The sequence below is a fragment of the Cryptomeria japonica genome, chromosome 2, assembly GCF_030272615.1.
Source record: "Cryptomeria japonica chromosome 2, Sugi_1.0, whole genome shotgun sequence".
Taxonomy (NCBI): domain Eukaryota; kingdom Viridiplantae; phylum Streptophyta; class Pinopsida; order Cupressales; family Cupressaceae; genus Cryptomeria; species Cryptomeria japonica.
The window spans coordinates 653,716,720-653,736,605 of record NC_081406.1 but is presented as its reverse complement, the minus strand read 5'-3'; the positions used below and the strand labels follow the sequence as shown (position 1 = coordinate 653,736,605).

Here is a 19,886-nt window from a genome sequence, read left to right as displayed (position 1 = left end):
GCTGGAAGCTAGAGTATCTCATCAAGGAGGTGAGATGGCTAGCAGCAAACTTCAATGTGATAAGCTTCAAGCATTGCTTTAGAAAGGATCCCAGTCCTTTTTAGCAAACCCACATGTAAGAATGGTTTATTTCACATCCCTATCCAGCCCTTCCAAGGAGGACTGGCACTGCGTACATCAACTCCTCCTAGATGACAGCCTAAGTAGTTTTGAAAGACTGCCCAATGTTTATTAAATGTATTTAAATAAACTTACCGGATTTTTCTAAATACAGTTAGTGACTACAAGCACCTTTTATCTTATGTTGGTTTGTCTCCTCCTCCTGAAAGAGCACATTGTGTCCACTGAAAACAATGGTTTTTGTCCTTGATGTCAAATGTGGAATCCAATAGAATTTTCATCCTTGGATGCCCTAGATTGAACAAACAGCTCAAATCCAAAAATTGAAGGCAAAAGGGTAACTTGAATGGTCATGAATGAGGAAAAACCCTCCCTCTATAGTTGTCTGTTCAGACCCAACTTAAAAAAAATACTATTAATTATTTTAATCCAAAAATGGCAACATGACACCTTCCTACCTACTAAAAACCCAAAGTGGATATTCTGAAGTTGCTTCAACTGCTCTTTAGAACATTATTGGATCTTAGATGGTTGGTTTGGGCAAGAACCCTGCCTAGAGAGTGGACTATGTCAGCCAGGGGCATGGCTAGTACAAAGAAAGGCATCCTGAAGAAGCAAGGGTGTATGGCTCAAGTGGTAAGTTGGCATTGGATGCTGATCGATCCATCGAGCGGGTAAGTCTGGTTGTTGGAGATGGCAAACAACACGGAGTAGTATTCGAAAAAGAAATGGTTGTTGGGGATGACATGGACTTGAAATGGTGAACTTTGGTTGGGCAAGATATCAATCCTTCAGCCTCCAAAGTCTCACCATGGTTCCTCACTCTTTGGTCTTCTCACTCTCTTTCATGTGGTCTCATTTCAACAGTTTATTTCTTGGTTTTTGCTAGTATGCACTTTGGGGCATTTTTTGTATTGTAGCTCTAGCTGCATGTCCAGACTTCACACAGATAGGGGCATTTACTGACCTTCATCATCTCGTCACTCAATACCATGCTCTTTGCAGCAATTTTGTACCGTAACCCTTAATTCCCATAGAGCTACTTCTTATAAGTGAAGCTACACTGAAATTCCTCATTTATCTATCAAAAAAAAAAATCTCAAATTCATTCTTTAAGTCGGTACATATAAAAAATACTTTTGTAAGATGACTAAATTCAACCTTTATGTGAAATCAATCTCTGAAATATTTTATAATTTCATTCCTTGTTAAGAAGTCAAACCACAGTAAGGACCTGCAAGTTGCAACTAGCCAAGTTCTGTACTTTTCTCTGTTTCTCCAAAATTTGGCCTATACATGAAAAATGGGTATCTGGAAACATATTTAATCACATGGCATTAAGAAGTTCCCATATCACCACCGCAGGACTGTAACTACAAAGTAGGACAAAGAAGAACAGGCAAGCCTCAATACAGCCAGTGACACCTGTATTGACAACAGAGACTCCTCACAATTTTTCTGATATTATTTAAATTGATTGGCCTCTAGATGTTTACCGTTAAATACCTGAATGCAGTCAAAAAGCTGAAATTTTTGCATCATCTTGCTTTGCTATAACTTTTAAAACCTTTTTTGCAAGAAAAATGTCGGTATTCATTGTTTTTTAATTTGATGCTATTTAACAGCACTTTGTAGCTTTCTTTCATTATTACTAATTTTGAGGAAGAAAATTTGCTCCTTGAAAGCATCTGTGAGAAAATTTTCACTTCCAATTAAAAATAAACTTTGTGAGGTGTTTACTTCATTGCAGGACACCTATGTAACGCTGAATGACAAGGTCACTTCATTTCAAAGTAATAATGTCAGGATCTTTAATGAGCATCAAATGTTAAGAGTGAATAAGGTCATGTCCTAAATAATTCCTTGTTGCGGACACATTCACAAGTTAACTTAGGTCCTAGGTGTTATTTCTAGAAGTCAGTTACAATGGTTTATTTCTAGAAGTTACTCATAATGGGGTCATGTATCTCACTACTTCTTGTGTCCTAGGTCATTTAATATTTGTTCTAAGTTAGTTGTCTCACAACATAAGATTTAAGACACATGTCAACATCTTGTTTAATCCTACCACTCACCTGGCCTATATAAGCAAGGGTCAGTACACTTTTTATCATATCTCATAGATCTTAATATCAAGCAAGCTCATTTCTTGCATACTCTCTTGTTGAAGCTTTCTTTGTTTTTACAGGTGGTCTTGGGTATTGAGCTAATCTTAAGCTCCTTCAGAAAAGACATCCATTTGAAATTTGAGACTCCTCCAATCAACCTCTTGTTGACTTACTTACTTATGGGATGCTAAATTTTGCTGAAGGATTATTAAAATTTCTTCTGATCTTAATTAAATATAAATTCTAGTTGTATTAAGAGCTTAAGAAGAATGAAGAACATGTTGATAGATGTACTCATCACATCATATAAAAAGTTTCCAGTTAATAGTTTCTCACCATAGGGGAAAAAAGTTATTTAAAAATGTACAATATCTGTGCATGTGTGGAGGGTATGATTATCTACCTACACAGAATGTTTATTAACGATCAGAGTTTTACAAAATTAAAAAGCAATGCACTGCATTGTACTTTATACAACAGGAGGGCCATGTAGCCACTTCAATCATGGTCTGAATCAAAAAAGGTATTTTATCTTCTTTTATGGCATTTTAATTGGTTTCTATTGATTCAACTTCATGATACAGAATGCAGAGCTAATACAAATGAAGAACACCATATATGCTACGGAAAGCCCTCAAATAGAAAGAAAAAGAAAAAAAAAGTTATGTTGAAGTCCACAAATTACAAAAACATGTGAAAGGGATTGGAGCATAAAACAAATGCATAGCAAAGAACTAGGGCAAAAAGCAACCTTTAAAAGAAGCAAGAAAAGCGGGGAAAACAAACAAACACACAAGGGCTTAACGTAGAAAATGCCAAACCCCAAACAAGTACAAGTAAAAACAGCAGAGGAAGTAGACTAAGACCACCCAAGCAGGGAACGATAATCATCAGGTGTCTATATTCTGGGACACATCCAAGAAACCAATGAAATTATCATCCATGTAGGAGTACCAATGCAGAGTCTCAGAATTCTCATCAGGGAAATTCCAAGGCTAAGGAACTCAGGCTATGCAATCCTAGGATGTGGCCTAATCTGCATTGAACCTTCCCTAACACTCATGGCCAAAAAGCTGCTCGCAGATATAAAAGAAACATGTAAAGTGAGCTTGTCTCCATGATCTATGTCATCAAAGAGGGGTGTTTGATGTTCCCCGAAGTCGCAGTAAAACAAAAAAATATTAGTCGTAGTAGCTGCAAGGATGAGCAATGCCTCGCCAATCTGCCTCCATCAGTACTTGAATCAGCAGTAACCAAAAGGCACTTAAGGCCTCCGAAATCTATTATGGGCTGAAAGAGGAAAGTAATCAATCTGATAGGCATTGGACTTCCGGAGAGAGATATATGCTTTATTGGTGACCTCCTGAAAAAAGGTGCCAAGCATCTTAGATCAGGGTAGTAGAAGAAAGTGGACAGAGAAACACCAGTATAAGCAGGAAAGTTACAGAAAGTTTGTAGATGACAGACAACATTGAACAAAGCCATAAAATACCTACACAAGTGAGTGAGGTCATTCTTTAGTGCAGGAACCTTCTATACAGGATTGCTAGTGTTCCAAGAGCTATGAAAGCTGTAAGCTGCAAAAGGAATTACAGATTGCATACAATACACGGGAACTCACAGAGCTAACACAAAGGCTAGATTACAAAGTTGTATGATGAGATCTAAATTCTAAACATTAACATCAATTAGACTTATTCCTTAAGCACTTCACACTGCACAATTTTGCCTAGGACAGCTTTATGTAGAGACTATTTGAGAATTAATGCTGATGCAATTAGGACTAGGAGAAAAACATTCATCTTCACTATTTTGGGGTCTCTTTTGTCCACTGATCTTTTGACATTAATAAAACCGCTATTATTAATTACTACTAGCATTTTCATGATTAGCATGCTGAATAATTTTCATAATTGCATATTCCCTTTTCAAAGTGTCTGCAACCTACGTATCAATCAAGCCAACTTCACTTCTCATGGTAACAGTAGTAATTTTGCTGACTTACAGATAAGTTCAACTAGAGCGCAAGAAATTCATGTGATAAATGCACTAGTATTGAGAGCTAAATTTAATACATTGCACCTGTGCAGTTTCAAAAGAAATTGTTTGTATGGAAGTGCAACTTGTTCTAAGCAGTTACCTTTATTTACAAAACATGCTTACATGAAAAGTTTTGCTGCATTTTGAAGATAGTATACAGAGTTCTGGTCCTTCAAGATAGAGGAGTCATGGTCTTTCCCTGGAGCAAATTCAACGTTCCCTAAATGTAATATTGCTGCCAGAATACGAAATATAGCTTCCTGTCACCAAATTAGTCATAAGACACTAAAAACCAGTAAGCTTACCCTTTGAATAATCTAGCAATTGAATAAAATAAGTTCATTTGACTAGGTAAACAAACTCAGCAGCACATATATGCATCAAAAGAATGTGCACCTGTTCTTCAAGATTTATGCCAACAATATCCATGGCTCTTCGTGTTCTCATATATTCCTGAGCATTGCTCACCCCATCCAAGTCATAAGTATTGCTCTGGTTCAGATAGTGGAACATACAGGGATCTCCCAGCTTGTACATAGCAGTATCCTTGGAATGTAAAGAAGCCAGCAAGTTAAAAACATGATAAATAATCTCTGTATGATAAGAATACCATTTACACCAAAAGCACAGACAACTCTTGGCAGCAAAAGTTAAATGCCATTCAAGAAAATTTCAGACTCAACTCAACAATCAGCTAACCTCGGGTGAAGCACATAGTTGATAAAAACAATGATAGTTCCTCTCAGGATCCGTAATCTGCACTACTCGAGATCTCTCCAGAAGGTATGTTCTAATAGCAGCTCCAGATATCTTACCATTCCTATCAAACTGTATTTCCACAAATTTTCCAAAGCGGCTGTACGAGGAAATGAAATCACGATGTTAACCAGCATAGCCAAAACTTACTTTTCATATTTTATAATATTGGATTAGTTCATGTCAAAGATCTAAGCAATGATTACATGCCTTCATCACTTTGTTATGTCTAATTCAACTACTACATTAATATCTAAAACCACTTCCATGCAAAAAAGACAAATACATCAAACAAAAACAAAGGATAAAGCTGCAATTTTCTAAGATAACAGTCTTTCAAATGTCAATTGAATGAGAAGAACAAACATCACAAAAATTACCCTTCTAAAAACAAGAGCAAATGGGCAGATTACAGAGGAAAAGTAAAAACTGCTTTCCCAAGAATCTTCTGTGAACACTCACAAGAGAACCTTCAATTGGAATGTTCTCATATATCTTCTGTTTAAAAGGTACAAATATTTTTAAATGAACTTAATCCTGTAGCTTGGCTAAACAAGTCTACAAAGCAGGGAACTCACAAAGATGACGTCAAGATGAGCTGAATACACAAAGGACAAAAGTGGTTAACCATCTATTTATAAAAAAGTATACAAAACCCACACTTAAACATGTGCTCCAACCAAAAAGAACACAAAGACATCTGAATGATGCTATCCAAGGATAAAAGAAAAAACTTGAATCTTCTTGAGTCTGGAAAAACTGGAAACTGAAAATTGCCTCTGCTCAATCCAGATTTTTCTGATCCTCGATCCCATGATAAGTGACTAGAAGGTAACAACATTCCAAAAAGTTGCAGCACGACTAGACCTCTCCATTGCGGTCAACTTGATTGCTCTGTAGTGATCTTTCTCCTAATGAGGACAATAACAAGTCCTCTGGGCATACCGAGACCATATAGGTAACCAGGCACTCCGACAGCATGGTCTAACACTAGAAGGATAGGGTTCATTGCCTGCCAGAATGATTGTATTCCAAGTATTCTATCCCACTGAGTAGCACCTCAGGTCCACGTAGATTTGATCCCTTCTCTTTATGTAGGTCACTATTCTCAAAATGTGGACAAGCTCTAGTTGCTCCTAAAATCCAAACTGCTACTGAAACAATTATATCAATCAAGTAGGGCCATTTTCTCTTCAGACCCAAAATCTATAAGACTTAACTATTATTTCAAGTAATACTTAACTGTTATTTCAAGTAAGCACAAAAGTAAAAACCACTATTTTCCAAATAGTCATTTCAGGAATTAGATGGCATCAATCTTAATCAAGTAACACTAAACACTTTGTAGATATATAGAGGTATATTGAAATATGCTCAAAAATGGAAAGTGCAACAAAAAAACGAACTCTCTGCAAAATGAAGAAGTACACAAAGGTGTTCGGTATAAAAAAGGTCCTCTCCAATTTAAAAAGATTAGTGTATACTACTGTCCATTGTTAGAATAGTCGGCTCCAACTCAAACAACTGAATATGCGTCCGGTGTTATTTTTCTATTGGCTGACATGTTGTAACCCTAATTTTTCTCATTCTCAAACGGAGGTTGTAGTAAACAAAGAGGAGACCATTCATTTTAAAAAAACTTTTTAAAATGTTTTTTTTTTGTCACTTTACTTAACCTAGGCAGTAGCTGAGTTTGGCGAGTTTGAGCCAAACTCGCCAGCTTGGCGAGTCTGGCAAGTTTGCTCGCCAAACTCGGACGTGTCCAAGTCCGAGTCCCAGAGACTCAGCGAGCATGGCTCGGACTCGAACTCGCCGAGTTTAGGCAATTTATGGCAATTCCCATTTCTTTGCTATGAATAGACAACTTCATTATGTATGAGAGTAGAACTTATGCCTTCCCTGTATTAGTTACAAAGTTGCTTTAATTTTTTGCTCGTGTATTACTTATGTATATTCCCATTACAGAACAAATAAGAAAACTGAGTGTAGGAAGGAGTTAGGATGGCAGGCTTCAAGTGGAGAAGTGAAGCTGAATTCTGATGGGGCTTCCAAAGGAAATCAAGGTAAGGCCAATGTAGGCTATGTACTACGTAATCGTGTTGGATGCTTTTGAAATGGGTTGTTCGATTAACCTGGACAAGCAAACGAATAATTAGATAGAATGGGCAGCTTTGTTAGCTGGTCTTAAGGCTACTTTTACAGCAGGATTTCGAGAAGTAGAAGTTAGGGAAAATCTCAGATTAAACGGGCATTGTCTGAATTGAATTGGAAATAGAATGTAAGTTAAAGGATGGAGATCAGAATTCTTCTCCTTCAAGATTTCATATTGCTATAAAGTTCAAAATACCATGGCATGCTATATTGTTAACTGTTGTGACATATTCACACATCGCCCCATTGCAAATGGGGACCCCTACTTTCTGCTTTCTAGGGTTTTCTTTTTAGGTCTTTTAGGTTCTTGTCTATTGACCTTTTGCATTTGAAGGGTCGCGAGGGGGCTCATTAGGATAGCAGGCTCTGCTTGAGTCAGGTGGATCTCCTCAAGAGGTCATGTCAATTGAGTGATTAGGGGTAATTTAGATCATTCCTAGGATGTTTTTTGTGTACTATCTGGTCGCACTTCAAGATGCTGAATCAAACCTTGGTTGAATGCATAATGTCCTCCTAGGTCCCATCCCTTACATCAAGGGCAAAGCGAATTCGCCTTGAGAAGTCTGGAATGTCATCCTGATCTTCAAATATCCTAAAATTTGGCTAAGTCTGGAATGTCATCCTGATCCTGAAATTTGACTAAGTCTGGAAAATTGAAGAATCCTCCCAAAACTAGACTTTGCATTATAACTCTGGGAGGTCCAAAACCACTCTCAAACATCCTGACAATATATATGGAATATAACTTAAAGTATAAGTAATCACTTATACTTAAATGTTATATTCCATATGTCAATCCTGACGAAGAGGCTAAAATCATGAATTTCGCTCCTGACCCTTCCAAAGGGTCCAGAGCGAAATTTCACAAAGGACCTAAGATTTCACCTAAGTCATTGAATGGTTGAGCAAATTTGCAAGGATAGGGAAGGAAATGGATCTAGGATCAAGTCTAAGGCAAAGTCAAGTCAAATCCAAGGTGAATTGAGCCTAGAATAGGAATTTCGCTCCTGACCCTTCCAAAGGGTCTAAAGCGAATTCCTCTGTAAGACACTTTACATTGCCCAAAGCCACGAACTAGCTCATTCCCAGGCTTGAGTGAAGGCAAAACACTTATTTGGAATGAAGAAATGTGAAAGATGAAGTCAAGATTATAGCCTACGGTGAATTTCGCTCCTGACCCTTTGGAAGGGTCAGGAGTGAAATTCATGTAAAACCCTATTTTTCACAAAATCTTGGGCTAGATGTCAACTCGAAGAGCAAATTCACATGATCATGATGGAAGGAAGCCTAACAAAGTATGTCCAAGGCATGAAAAGGAGAAAATAAGTGAGAAATTAGCTCAAAATGTGAATTTCGCTCCTGACCCTTCCAAAGGGTCCAAAGCGAAATCCTCATTTGACCCTCTATCTTGCCTAGGACATTGGAAAGACCTTGTTTTGAACTAAGTAGGTGGCAAATTCACTTGAATGTGGCGAGAGGAGGGTGAGTTTGATCAAGTTTTAAGATGGATTGGATGAAAGAGGTGTGAAATCAACCAAGATTGTGAATTTTGCTCTTGACCTTCCAAAGGGTCCAAAGCGAAATTCTTAGAGGACCTCTTTTTTCTTCCTTGTTTGCACTGAAAACCTTGTTCCTTGGACATGGTAGGGGTAGATTGATTTGTTCTAGCCTTAGGAAGTGATTGAAAGCATTGAAAAGTGAGGATTTTGTCCAAGATTGTGAATTTCGCTCCTGACCCTTCCAAAGGGTCCAAAGCGAAATTCTTCATAAACCTCATTTTCTCCCTTGTTTAGGCCAATACTTTAGCTCCTTGGGCATATTTGGAAGTGGTTTGACATGTCTTTGCCTTTTGAAATGATGGAATGTGAAGAAGTGAAGGATTTTAGCCTAAAATAAGAATTTCGCTCCTGACCCTTCCAAAGGGTCCAGAGCGAAAATCCCAAAATCTACCTTTTTCTCTCAATTTTGTGTCAAGTGTGGATCAAGATTGAAGATGTCCTTAAGCATGGCTTTGAGTTGCTTGTGATCACCAAATGTGAAGGAATTGAGCCAAAACAGGAATTTCGCTCTTGACCCTTCGAAAGGGTCCAGAGCGAAATTCTTGAAGAACACCTATTTTTCCTTGGAGAAGGTCAAATCCTTAGTTCTTATGGCGTGGATGGGAGTGGAGTGACGTGTCCTTGCTTTTTGAGGTGGATTGGGGTTGAAAAAATGAAGAAATGAGCTCAAAACAAGAATTTCGCTCCTAACCCTTCCAAAGGGTCCAGAGCGAAATTCCCAAAATCCCTCTTTCTTCCATTTTTTGTGTCAAGACAAACCTTGATCAAGGTGAAATGAGCTTGGAAAGACCCCTAGGCATGCCTTTGAATGGATTGTGACCACCAATGATCAAGATTTTGAGCTAGAACAAGGATTTCGCTCCTGACCCTTCCAAAGGGTCCAGAGCGAAATCCTAAGTAGGTCCTGTCCCTGGCCATGGTTTTTAGCGAAATTCTCCTTTCAAGCCATTTTGACATCAAGCAGGTGTTGTCTTCATGGGAGGGGGATCCAAAGGTGAGTGTCAAAGTAGAACAAAGTGAGAAGAATGGAGGTAAGTAAGAGAAAACAAGCAAAGAATGAATTTCGCTCCTGACCCTTCCAAAGGGTCCAGAGCGAAATTCCTCAAACCACCTATTTTCTCCTTGTGTGAAGCCAAGACATTGATTCCTATGGCGTGGTTGGAGGTGGAGTGATGTATTTTTGCCTTGTAAGATGACTTGAAGTGAAGGAAATGAAGGATCAAGTCTAAAACTTGAATTTCGCTCCTGACCCTTCCAAAATTCACTTCAAAAATTCTCTTTGGTTGAAAGTAAAGACATAAATGATCAGAAAAGATTGACATGGGCCTAAATTTAAAGGCTTTATGAGAAGTTAAGGCATTGTAAGAAAGTGAGTTGGATTTAAGTGTGCGGAGGTTCATAGTATGCAGTAGCTCATAGAAGAAGTATGGAGAAGGTTTTCCATTAATATTGTTCAAACGAGGCTCCTGGTTTGCAGTAGCTCACAAGAGAAGTATGGAGAAACATTTGTTAATACGTTCAAAGGCATTTTTCTAGAATTTATTTGTTAGTTTGAGTGGCAAAGTACTGGATAATGTAGATGGCACATAGCTTGTAGTGTGGCTGCTAGGTGTACGTATCTTGTTGCAGTGTAGTCTCCTGTAGGATGGCATGCAGGGAATTGTCCTAGGACCCACATAGGCAGTGACCAGTCTCAAACCACTGGCTAAAGAGGATTTTCAATTGTGATAATGCAGATCCTTTTCAGCTGGTGAAGGCAATTTTAATGGAGGCTTGGCTTATTGTAGTTGCTTTTAGTCACATGCTATAATATTCGCTGAGTTCAAGGAGAAGTTGTCTAAGTCTATAATGAATGAGGACATTAGGACTTTGTATTGAAGCTCCTGGTTAAGGTTAAATATGAGTAATATGTAAAGAGTTGTGATCTAGAGGTTTAGCTGAAGTATGTAAAAGGCAGAAAATGGCATCAAACCCTTGTGCATTCAGATTGAAGCTTCCATAATGCATCTGCAAGAAGACATGCATGAGCTTAGGGTGGACAATAAAATATTGCAAAAGTTTTGTCAAGACCTGAGCTTGGCAATATGTCATATGGTTTTAAGTTTTTAACCTTTCATAATGGCACTCTGGAATTGTCAAGTGACTTCATGATGCCGCTACTAGAGAATGGTCTGCTGACAAGGGCTGTGCGGAGGATGCAGATTATCAGAGCCATCAAGGTGCACGGGGCAATGCCTGCTTCTAGTGCATTCACACTGTTATTGAAGGTGGTTCCCGTCTCAGAGAATGGGATATATGGATGAGTATCTGAGCATTGGAAAACAGCTCATCCAGACAGCTGTTGTTCCAAACATCCTTTTTAGTCACAGTGTCTGCTGTTATGTCCTGTAGCCATGGGTCGTTAGGTTTCTAGGTATACTCTGTAAGCTTTTTAGTGTGGTACAGGTCTACCTTTAACTACTGAGCATTTTGTGTATTGTTTTCTCGGTGTATCACTGAGGAGACAGGCTGGTTTTGTGTTTTCTCTGATATACTTTATGGCAGTTGTGCTGTGACCATGTAGGTTTTATCATATAATTAAGCTGGGCTCCTTTTATAGATCTCCAATATAATAATCATAAAACTTTATGTATATACACACACCCAACTGTATCATATCCAAAGGTGCCCTCATCCCCAAAACTTAAAATGATGAAATATTCTATGTTGTGTGGTCTATTTTTCTCATGTATTGCTTACACATCTATCCATGTCCAACTGTATAGTATCCAAGGTTTTGGTCAAACTTCCTATCCCTGTAACTGTAACTGTATCATATTCATGAGACTTGGGAGGACTGAACCTAAAACCTACTAGAGTCGATAAACACACATATATGTGTGTGTATAAACACACAATTGTGTATATATATGTGTGCATACATATGCACGCATATACACATGTGTGTGTACATGCATACACATATTTGTGTGTATATAGTATATATACACACACATGTGTATATGTGTGTATAAGTGTTTGTGTGTGTATATATATATACACACAACACACACATATATACACACACACACATATATACACACGCATATATATACACACATATATATATACACACACATATATATATACACATGTGTGCATATATGTATATATATACACACATATATGTGTATATAACTATTTGTATACATATATAAAGTATATACACACATATATGTGTATATACGTATACATACTGCCCCGATCAGACAGAAGACTATAAACGCTCTGCTCTCCTTCAATACAAATATCTGGCAATGATCCATTCGTGATTCATGTCGAGCGCAAGTGACATGACAGTTGAAGTAAAGAGCAGAGCATACCTTGCGGTATCTTCTCTTCATAATCAACCAACCCCCAAAGGCCTATTGTTTCTTCAAGGAGACAAGGGTGGGGGGCTAAGGTTCTCCCACCCACCTCTCACTATAATTCCCCATGAATGCACACCCGGACCCAATTTTAGCATTTTCAGTGGCAACTATAATTGGCCCTCACAAGTACTTATTTCATTTTCCATCATAAAGTTACTCAGCATTCTCCTTTTTGATCAAGAATTGTTACAATATCAAGCAATTTTGTCATGTATTTATACATATATGTGTATACACACATACACACACAAACGTGTGTATATATGTGTTTATATATATACATATGTGTGTGTGTTTATATACATACATAAATACATACACATATACATATATATATGTATATACATATATATAAACACATATATACACATACATATACGTATACGTACATACATACAGTGTGTGTGTATATATACATATATACATATATATGTATATATGTGTGTATACATATATTCATATATGTGTATATATGTCTGTGTGTGTGTGTCTATGTACACATACACACAATCATATATGCTCAAACTTCCTATCCCTGTATCTGCAACTGTATCATATTCATGAGACTTGAAGGACTGATCCCCAAAACCTACTCAAGTAGCTAACATATATATATATATACCCAGCCATATCATATGCAAGGTTGTCCTCGTTACTAAATTGATGAATTGTCTTTTGAATATTCTATGTTGTATTGCTTGCATATTGCACCTGTATAATATCCAAGGTTTTGCTCAGACTTTCTATGTCTGCATCTGTAACTGTATCATAACTAAAACCTGCTAGAGTCACTGATATTTTTAGGTCTCAGTGCTCAACCTTTCAGGCCAGAAGAGAAACATTATGTTTAGCAAATCTAGCAACACTAAAAGGGTATCTATCAGAATAAGAGAAAGCAGATATAACAGAGGGAAAAATAAATGGTTGTCCCAAACGTCTAACAAGTAAACATATTGTAAAAGCTTAACTGATTACAGCAATACATTGCAAATACTATAACAAAACTCTCTCTAAATATGTATTGGAATTCCAAAACAAGCATACACTTTAGGTGCAAAATCTAATAATCTAAGCAAAAAGGCTAAACTCAACATTATGCAGTCCAAATCAAAATTATATTCACCAGAGGCTATTATACATAACGATCCTTTCATCTCTATAAAGATTATTTATCATCAATAACTCCCAAACGTATCTATACTTTAAAATGGAGAATTCCTCTGAAAGTAATGTTTTTATGAAATCCTATTAAGCTGCAAGTTTTTCGCATTCTATCAACTGGAAAACAATTGTAGGTAGCAGTGCAATATAAAGACAAAACTGGTGTATTAACTTATTTCACCTTGAGTTATCATTTCGAATTGTTTTTGCATTGCCGAATGCCTCTAGAAGTGGATTTGACTGGAGAAATCACAAAACCAACATGAGTACAGAAACACCCAAATGAACTTTTAGCATATAATGAACGAGAAGATCAGACAAATGTGGCAACTTCAAGTCTTGTCAAGTAAGCTTTAATTGGCATCCAAAGAAAACATGCTTCAACATGGGCCCATAAAAGCTCCAGAAAACAATTCTTACTTCCAGAACTTGCTGTTCAACTGTTCTATGATCTGCCACAGATCGACCACCAATATATGCCAAGTACTGCATTATGAGTTTTGTTGTCTCTGTTTTTCCTGCTCCACTTTCTCCACTAACCAGGATTGATTGGCTGCATTGTTCATTGATCATTGCCCTGTAATGAAAATGTAAAAATGAGAGAAAAAAAAAAGAAAGGAAACTTTTCTGTCATCAGCAATCAGCCAACAAAACATAGTATCTGTTCTCATTCAGTGATTGAATAGTTTACCGATATGAAGCATCAGCAATTGCAAAAACATGGGGGCTCAATTCTCCAAAGGGGGCTTCTCTATACTGCTCCATCATGTGAACATCATATAGATGTGGAAGCTTTGTAAACGGGTTAACAGCAATTAAGATATTTCCTGTATATGTCTACCTCCATTGCAAAAGAAATTATTAGAGACAACAAATGCTCTACCATTAAATGGCCAAGACAATATAGAAATAAGCCATCTAAATGGTCATTTGACATGGAGGAAAACATATGAAAACATGCCTAGATAGACCTGAAACAACTACATATTTCTTATAATCCAAAATTTAACTGTAGTTTATTGAAATGGTATATAAGATTGCCAATTACCAGAAATTTATTACAAATTTACAACATTATTGACTCGATGCTCAGAAGACATGAAATATAAAATTGCACAAGTATCACCATGCACACACAAAGGCCACGTAAGAAGCATTCCCCATGATAACACAACATTAAAATTTAAAGAATAACTGTTGCACAGCCTCTAGGACTTCTCCCATAAATAAGGCTAGTGTTATGACCTCACAAATGCTAGACTATTTATCTTCCATTGCAACAGAAAGAAAGATTACATATTCATATCACTCACATAAATGTCATTTAGTTCGTATCTTCTCCCAAGATTATATAAAACACCTGGTTCATTTAAGTAGGCTAGTTTAGTCATATCATCTACTCCTCCAGGTTGTATATCTGGATCCCTTGGATGCACCTTTTGAATAGGAATAAGCAGCTGCATCAACAGTTAAACAACAACAAAAAATACAAGCTCTTCAGCCCCGATCATGGTAGCCTAGAATCCATGTAAAAGGTGTATCTATAAAGCATTTAATATCATCCATAAATATAAACAGAAATTGATACTTCTGTACCGATGAAAAGCATCAAACATATCCTAGCATTGCCAAAGGCATTCATTCAGACACAGTAAAGTTTCATAAAGCAAGGATTATAGCCCACAGTTATGCAAGCCAAGAAAGATGGTATAAACAAATGTGCAGAAACATTTACCGTTTTTCCTCTACTTGAAAAAACTTTAGCTTGCCCATTTACAACTTCAATCACCTCACCACCCACCCATGCCAACTCTCTGTCCTCAATCCACACTTTTGACCCAGCAACTATGTTTCTTTCAGTTGCCTGTTACATAGAAAGCTGAAGGTAAACATCTTTTTAGGAAGAAAACAAACCACACACATCCATCATTGCCTATACATTTCTAGAACACAAAAAACTGTAATTGGATGCATCTGACAAGCATAGAAAAAGATACTCCATGATTCATTTAGTAGCTATATTCTTAAATTTTGCTTTTATATGTGACTGACAAAAACCTTCCATGGCATTTCCATATTTGTTATAGATCACCAATTAACAACTTAGATCTCCACTATAAATTTAGAAAATGGTGTTCCTTATGTGTGGAGTACCATATTTCTACCAAAACCAAACCAGACTTTTAACTGTAAAATAGAAGAATATCAACTGCAGAAAAAAAGATTTATGCAAAAATAGAACTCGAGGTAATGCAATGATCATGAGTTACTTCCTTCTTTGCTTATTTGGAAAGCTTCTAGCTGCTTCACATAGGTCAATCAAGATTCTCTAGCCACATTTTGTAAGAGTTAGGACACCAACATTGTCTAAACTCTAAGCACCATCAACCACTACTGTAAATTATACCCCAAGCAACATCCTAACCAGTGTACTGATGATTGCAATAGTTAAACATTGCAAACAGATGCAATAACTGTCCTTATATTTGGTTGCTCTTTTTTTTTTTGATGGAGGGATATTCATCCACAAATTCATTTTTTAGCTACCCAATACGGGAGCACAAGCCTTAGGCTGAAACCAACTCGGTTCCTTATATTTGGTTGCTCTTTTTTTTATGGAGGGATATTCATCCACAAATTCATTTTTTAGCTACCCAATACGGGAGCATGAGCCTTAGGCTGAAACCTGTAAAATTCCCTAACTAGGATTTGATACCAATCAGTTTTATAACCAGGACATTGTAGAAGATTATTTGTGCAATATAACCAATGGTGGAAATAACCTCTTATACAACATCTCTTAGTTAGGTGTCTTCCTTATTTGCATTGATTCTAGTTCTATTTAAGTAATCACCAATAAATATACAACTAGAGCAGTCACTGTAAACATGGAATCAATTTATTCTTTCAAAGAACAGAGGTAAGTTTTGTGTCATAATGCACCTGGCTGGGCTTTCTGTTGATTAAACTTCGCATCGATTCATCAGAATATACAATGCCTATATAATGACGGGTCTGGTACTCTGCATTCCGTTTGCACACCACAATGCCCCTCCCGCAATGACTAATTCCTTCCGCGTTACATCCCGATTTCGGATTGCTACGATACTGCTGTGATGTCTTGCGCAGTGGTCAAGTCTTCGGTTTCTGACATGCGATTGGTAGGAAATGGGATGCTTTGTCTATGATTCCTGTTGTTCAACACACACGTCGTGGCAACCTGGAGTCACCGCCGTCTGCAATAGGATATAGTCGGGTTTCACTTCCCCCGCGATTCCACTGTAACTCACACCGTGCAATTTTGGAATTCCCGTCGACTACGATAAGATGTGTCACATCGGGTTATACTTCCAGTGACTCTGTTATGCAATATACACACCCATGGCAACCTGGAGCCCCTGATGAAGTTCACTTCATTCTAGCAAATCGATTCTCTTCCAGAATCGTGAAACCGATAGGTCAGTTGGAAACTGACGAAAGGCAAGATGGGTCTGAGTGTTACACACGCAGATTCAAATATTTCTTCCACACTTTTGATTTTATAAAATCCGATGCTCTTCCTATCATGAGCTCATCCTTTATTGACAAGAGTTGGTTGAATTCCCGTAATAGTTAAGACTAATTACGGCTAAACAAAAATACATATAATTGCAACATGTCTTATAAATATTAATACAATTGCAACCTATGTCTTATAAATATTAATTATTTATATAAGTGAATGGGGGCTTTATATAAGATAATTAATATTCTATACATTTGTGATCACTTATTAGGGGACATGACAATCTCCCCTGCCTCGTGTTGCTTACCCTCAAGCAACTCCAAAACTCTTTCATTTTCCCAAGTGGCATCATCTTGAGGCAGATTTTTCCACTTGATGAGATATTCCCTGATAGTCCTGTTCCGCAGTTTCCTGTCCCGTGTTTCCAAAATTACTTCTGGTATCATTTCAAGTTTCCCTTCGTCAGTCAAGGGAGGTAAGTCTTCGGATACTGACACCTACTGCCCCAGAGCTTTCTTGAGACAAGATACATGAAATACATTATGTATTTTGCTATCTACCGGTAAATCAAGTTCATACGCAACTGTACCAACCTTCCGTACTACCGGATAGCGACCATAAAACAGAGGCTTAAGTTTTTCAAATCCACTACGTTTGAGAGAAGATTGCCGATAAGGTTGCAACCTGAGAAATACCAAATCTCCCACTTCGAAATGGCGTTCAACTCGCTTTTTATCTGCATAGATTTTCTGTTGATTCTGATCACATTGCAAATTCTCCTTGAGAGCTGACAAAATGTCTTGACTTTCTTGAAGCCAATCACGAGTTCTAGGTACATTGCTCTGTTCAAAAGCAAGGTCAAGAAAGTAAAGTACATCATAGCCATATAATGCTTTGAAAGGAGACATACCAATTGACATATGAATGGTAGTATTATAACAATATTCACCCAAATATAACCAACGAACCCAAGCCTTCTGATGATCGGCTACATAGTTACAAAGATAACCTTCAATCCACTTGTTCACTATTTCCATCTGCCCATCGGTTTGCGGATGATAACTGGTGCTATGATTCAACTCTGTACCTATCAATCTAAAAAGCTCCCCCCAAAATATGCTCAAAAATCTGCTATCTCTATCACTGATTATAGTCTTTGGTAAACCATATAATCGGAAAACCTCTCTGAAGAATAACTCTGCAATCTGAACTACTATAAATTCTGTAGTGATAGAAAAGAAGTGTGCAAATTTAGTTAATCTATCAACCATAACAAATATACAATCTTAACCTTGGGATTTCGGTAAACCTGTGATGAAATCCATGGATATACTTTCCCATTTTTGATCTGGTATAGGTAGTGGTTGTAGTAACCCGGCAGGATACGTTTGTTCTGCTTTATTTTGCTGGCACGTGGTGCATTCCTTGACATAGCGTAGGACATCGTTTTTTAAGCCTTTCCAAGTGAACCTTTCTCTTACCTGACGATACGTTTTGAAGTATCCAAGATGACCTGCTAGAAGAATATCATGCATAGATTGGAGAATTTTTTCTTTTAACTTCGATCCTGGAGTTAAATAAATCCTGTCCTTGTAATAAATAACATCATTAACAATTTTATATTTATCATCCTGTATATTACCATCTAGCAAATCACATGAAAAAGATTCCTTTGAATACTCGATCAGCAATAAAGATTTCCAATCAGTTGTTACGACAAATAACGCATTGATTTCAGGCCTTCTAGATAAAGCATCAGCAACAACATTATTTTTACCTTTTACATATTCAATCTCAAAGTCATAAACTTGAATTTTACTGATCCACTTCTGTTGCCTGTCATTTAAATCTTTTTGTCCCAAGAAATATCTCAAACTGTTATGGTCAGTTTTCACCACAAATCTGCTACCAACCAAATATTGTCTAAATTTTGTCAATGCATGCATGATTGCCAACATTTCTTTATCATAGATAGAATATAATTTCTCAAATTTATTAAGTTTCCTGCTTTCATAAACTATAGGATGTTTGTTTTGCATTAAAACTGCCCCTATTCCATCACCAGAAGCATCACATTCCAACACAAAAGGCTGATTAAAATCTGGCAGAGCAAGTACTGGACATGAACTCATTACCTCTTTAAGTTTCTCAAATACCTGTTGAGATTCCTCAGTCCATCTAAATGCCCCCTTTTTGGTAAGATCTGTCAAGGGTGCCCCAAGCTATGAAAAACCTTTGACAAACCTCTTGTAATAACTACATTAACCAAAGAATCCCCTTAATTCTGTAAGGTTCCATGGTGGTGGCCAATCCAAAATGGCTCTTATCTTTTCTTGATGAACTTGTACCCCTGTTGCACTGATCATATGTCCTAAATACAAAATTGCAGTCATTTTGAATTCACATTTAGACGCCTTTGCATACAGTGATTGTGATTCCATAATACCAAGGACTATATCAATATGTTTCAAATGCTCTTCCCAAGTTTTGCTATAAATCAATATATCATCAAAGAATACTAGCAAAAACTTCCTTAACTGTTTGTTAAAAATATGATTCATACAGGACTGAAATGTTGCCGGAACATTTGTTAGACCAAACGGCATAACCAAGAATTCATAATGACCATAATGACAGCGGAAAGCAGTTTTATGAATGTCTTGTTCTCTTAACTTAATCTGATGATACCCTGATCTCAAATCAATTTTAGAAAAATAAATAGCACCATGCAATTCATCTAACAATTCATCAATTCGAGGAATTGGATACCTGTTTTTGATTGTTTTCTTGTTAAGAGCTTTGTAATCAATACACATTCGAAGAGTTCCATCCTTCTTCTTGACCAACACTACAGATGATGCAAAAGGACTAGAACTAGGTCTGATGTGTCCCATATCCAATAATTCTTTAATTGCTTTTTCTATTTCATCCCTGAATGTTTTAGGGTGTCTATAAGGAGTAGTGATAACTGGTTTAGCACCCTCTTCTAATTCAATAGTATGTTCAAATACTCTATCAAGTGGGACTCCTGGAGGAATATCACTGAAAAACCAAATGATGTGAATCTAATACTGTT

At 37.1% G+C, this 19,886-nt stretch overlaps 1 protein-coding gene across 1 annotated transcript in view; it reads right to left on the bottom strand.

The window, feature by feature from the left end:
* The window catches only part of LOC131038390 (myosin-11), a 298,247-nt gene that overhangs the window by 235,742 nt on the left and 42,619 nt on the right, over positions 1 to 19,886 (bottom strand). Inside the window, exons 2-9 of the mRNA XM_057970810.2 lie at positions 15,041 to 15,169; positions 14,619 to 14,762; positions 13,997 to 14,142; positions 13,726 to 13,882; positions 13,487 to 13,545; positions 4,968 to 5,124; positions 4,665 to 4,814; positions 4,392 to 4,528 (exon numbers count right to left, since the gene is read on the bottom strand). Coding sequence (XP_057826793.2) covers positions 4,392 to 4,528; positions 4,665 to 4,814; positions 4,968 to 5,124; positions 13,487 to 13,545; positions 13,726 to 13,882; positions 13,997 to 14,142; positions 14,619 to 14,762; positions 15,041 to 15,169 — 1,079 coding nt within the window. The remainder of the gene's footprint in view (positions 1 to 4,391; positions 4,529 to 4,664; positions 4,815 to 4,967; positions 5,125 to 13,486; positions 13,546 to 13,725; positions 13,883 to 13,996; positions 14,143 to 14,618; positions 14,763 to 15,040; positions 15,170 to 19,886) is intronic.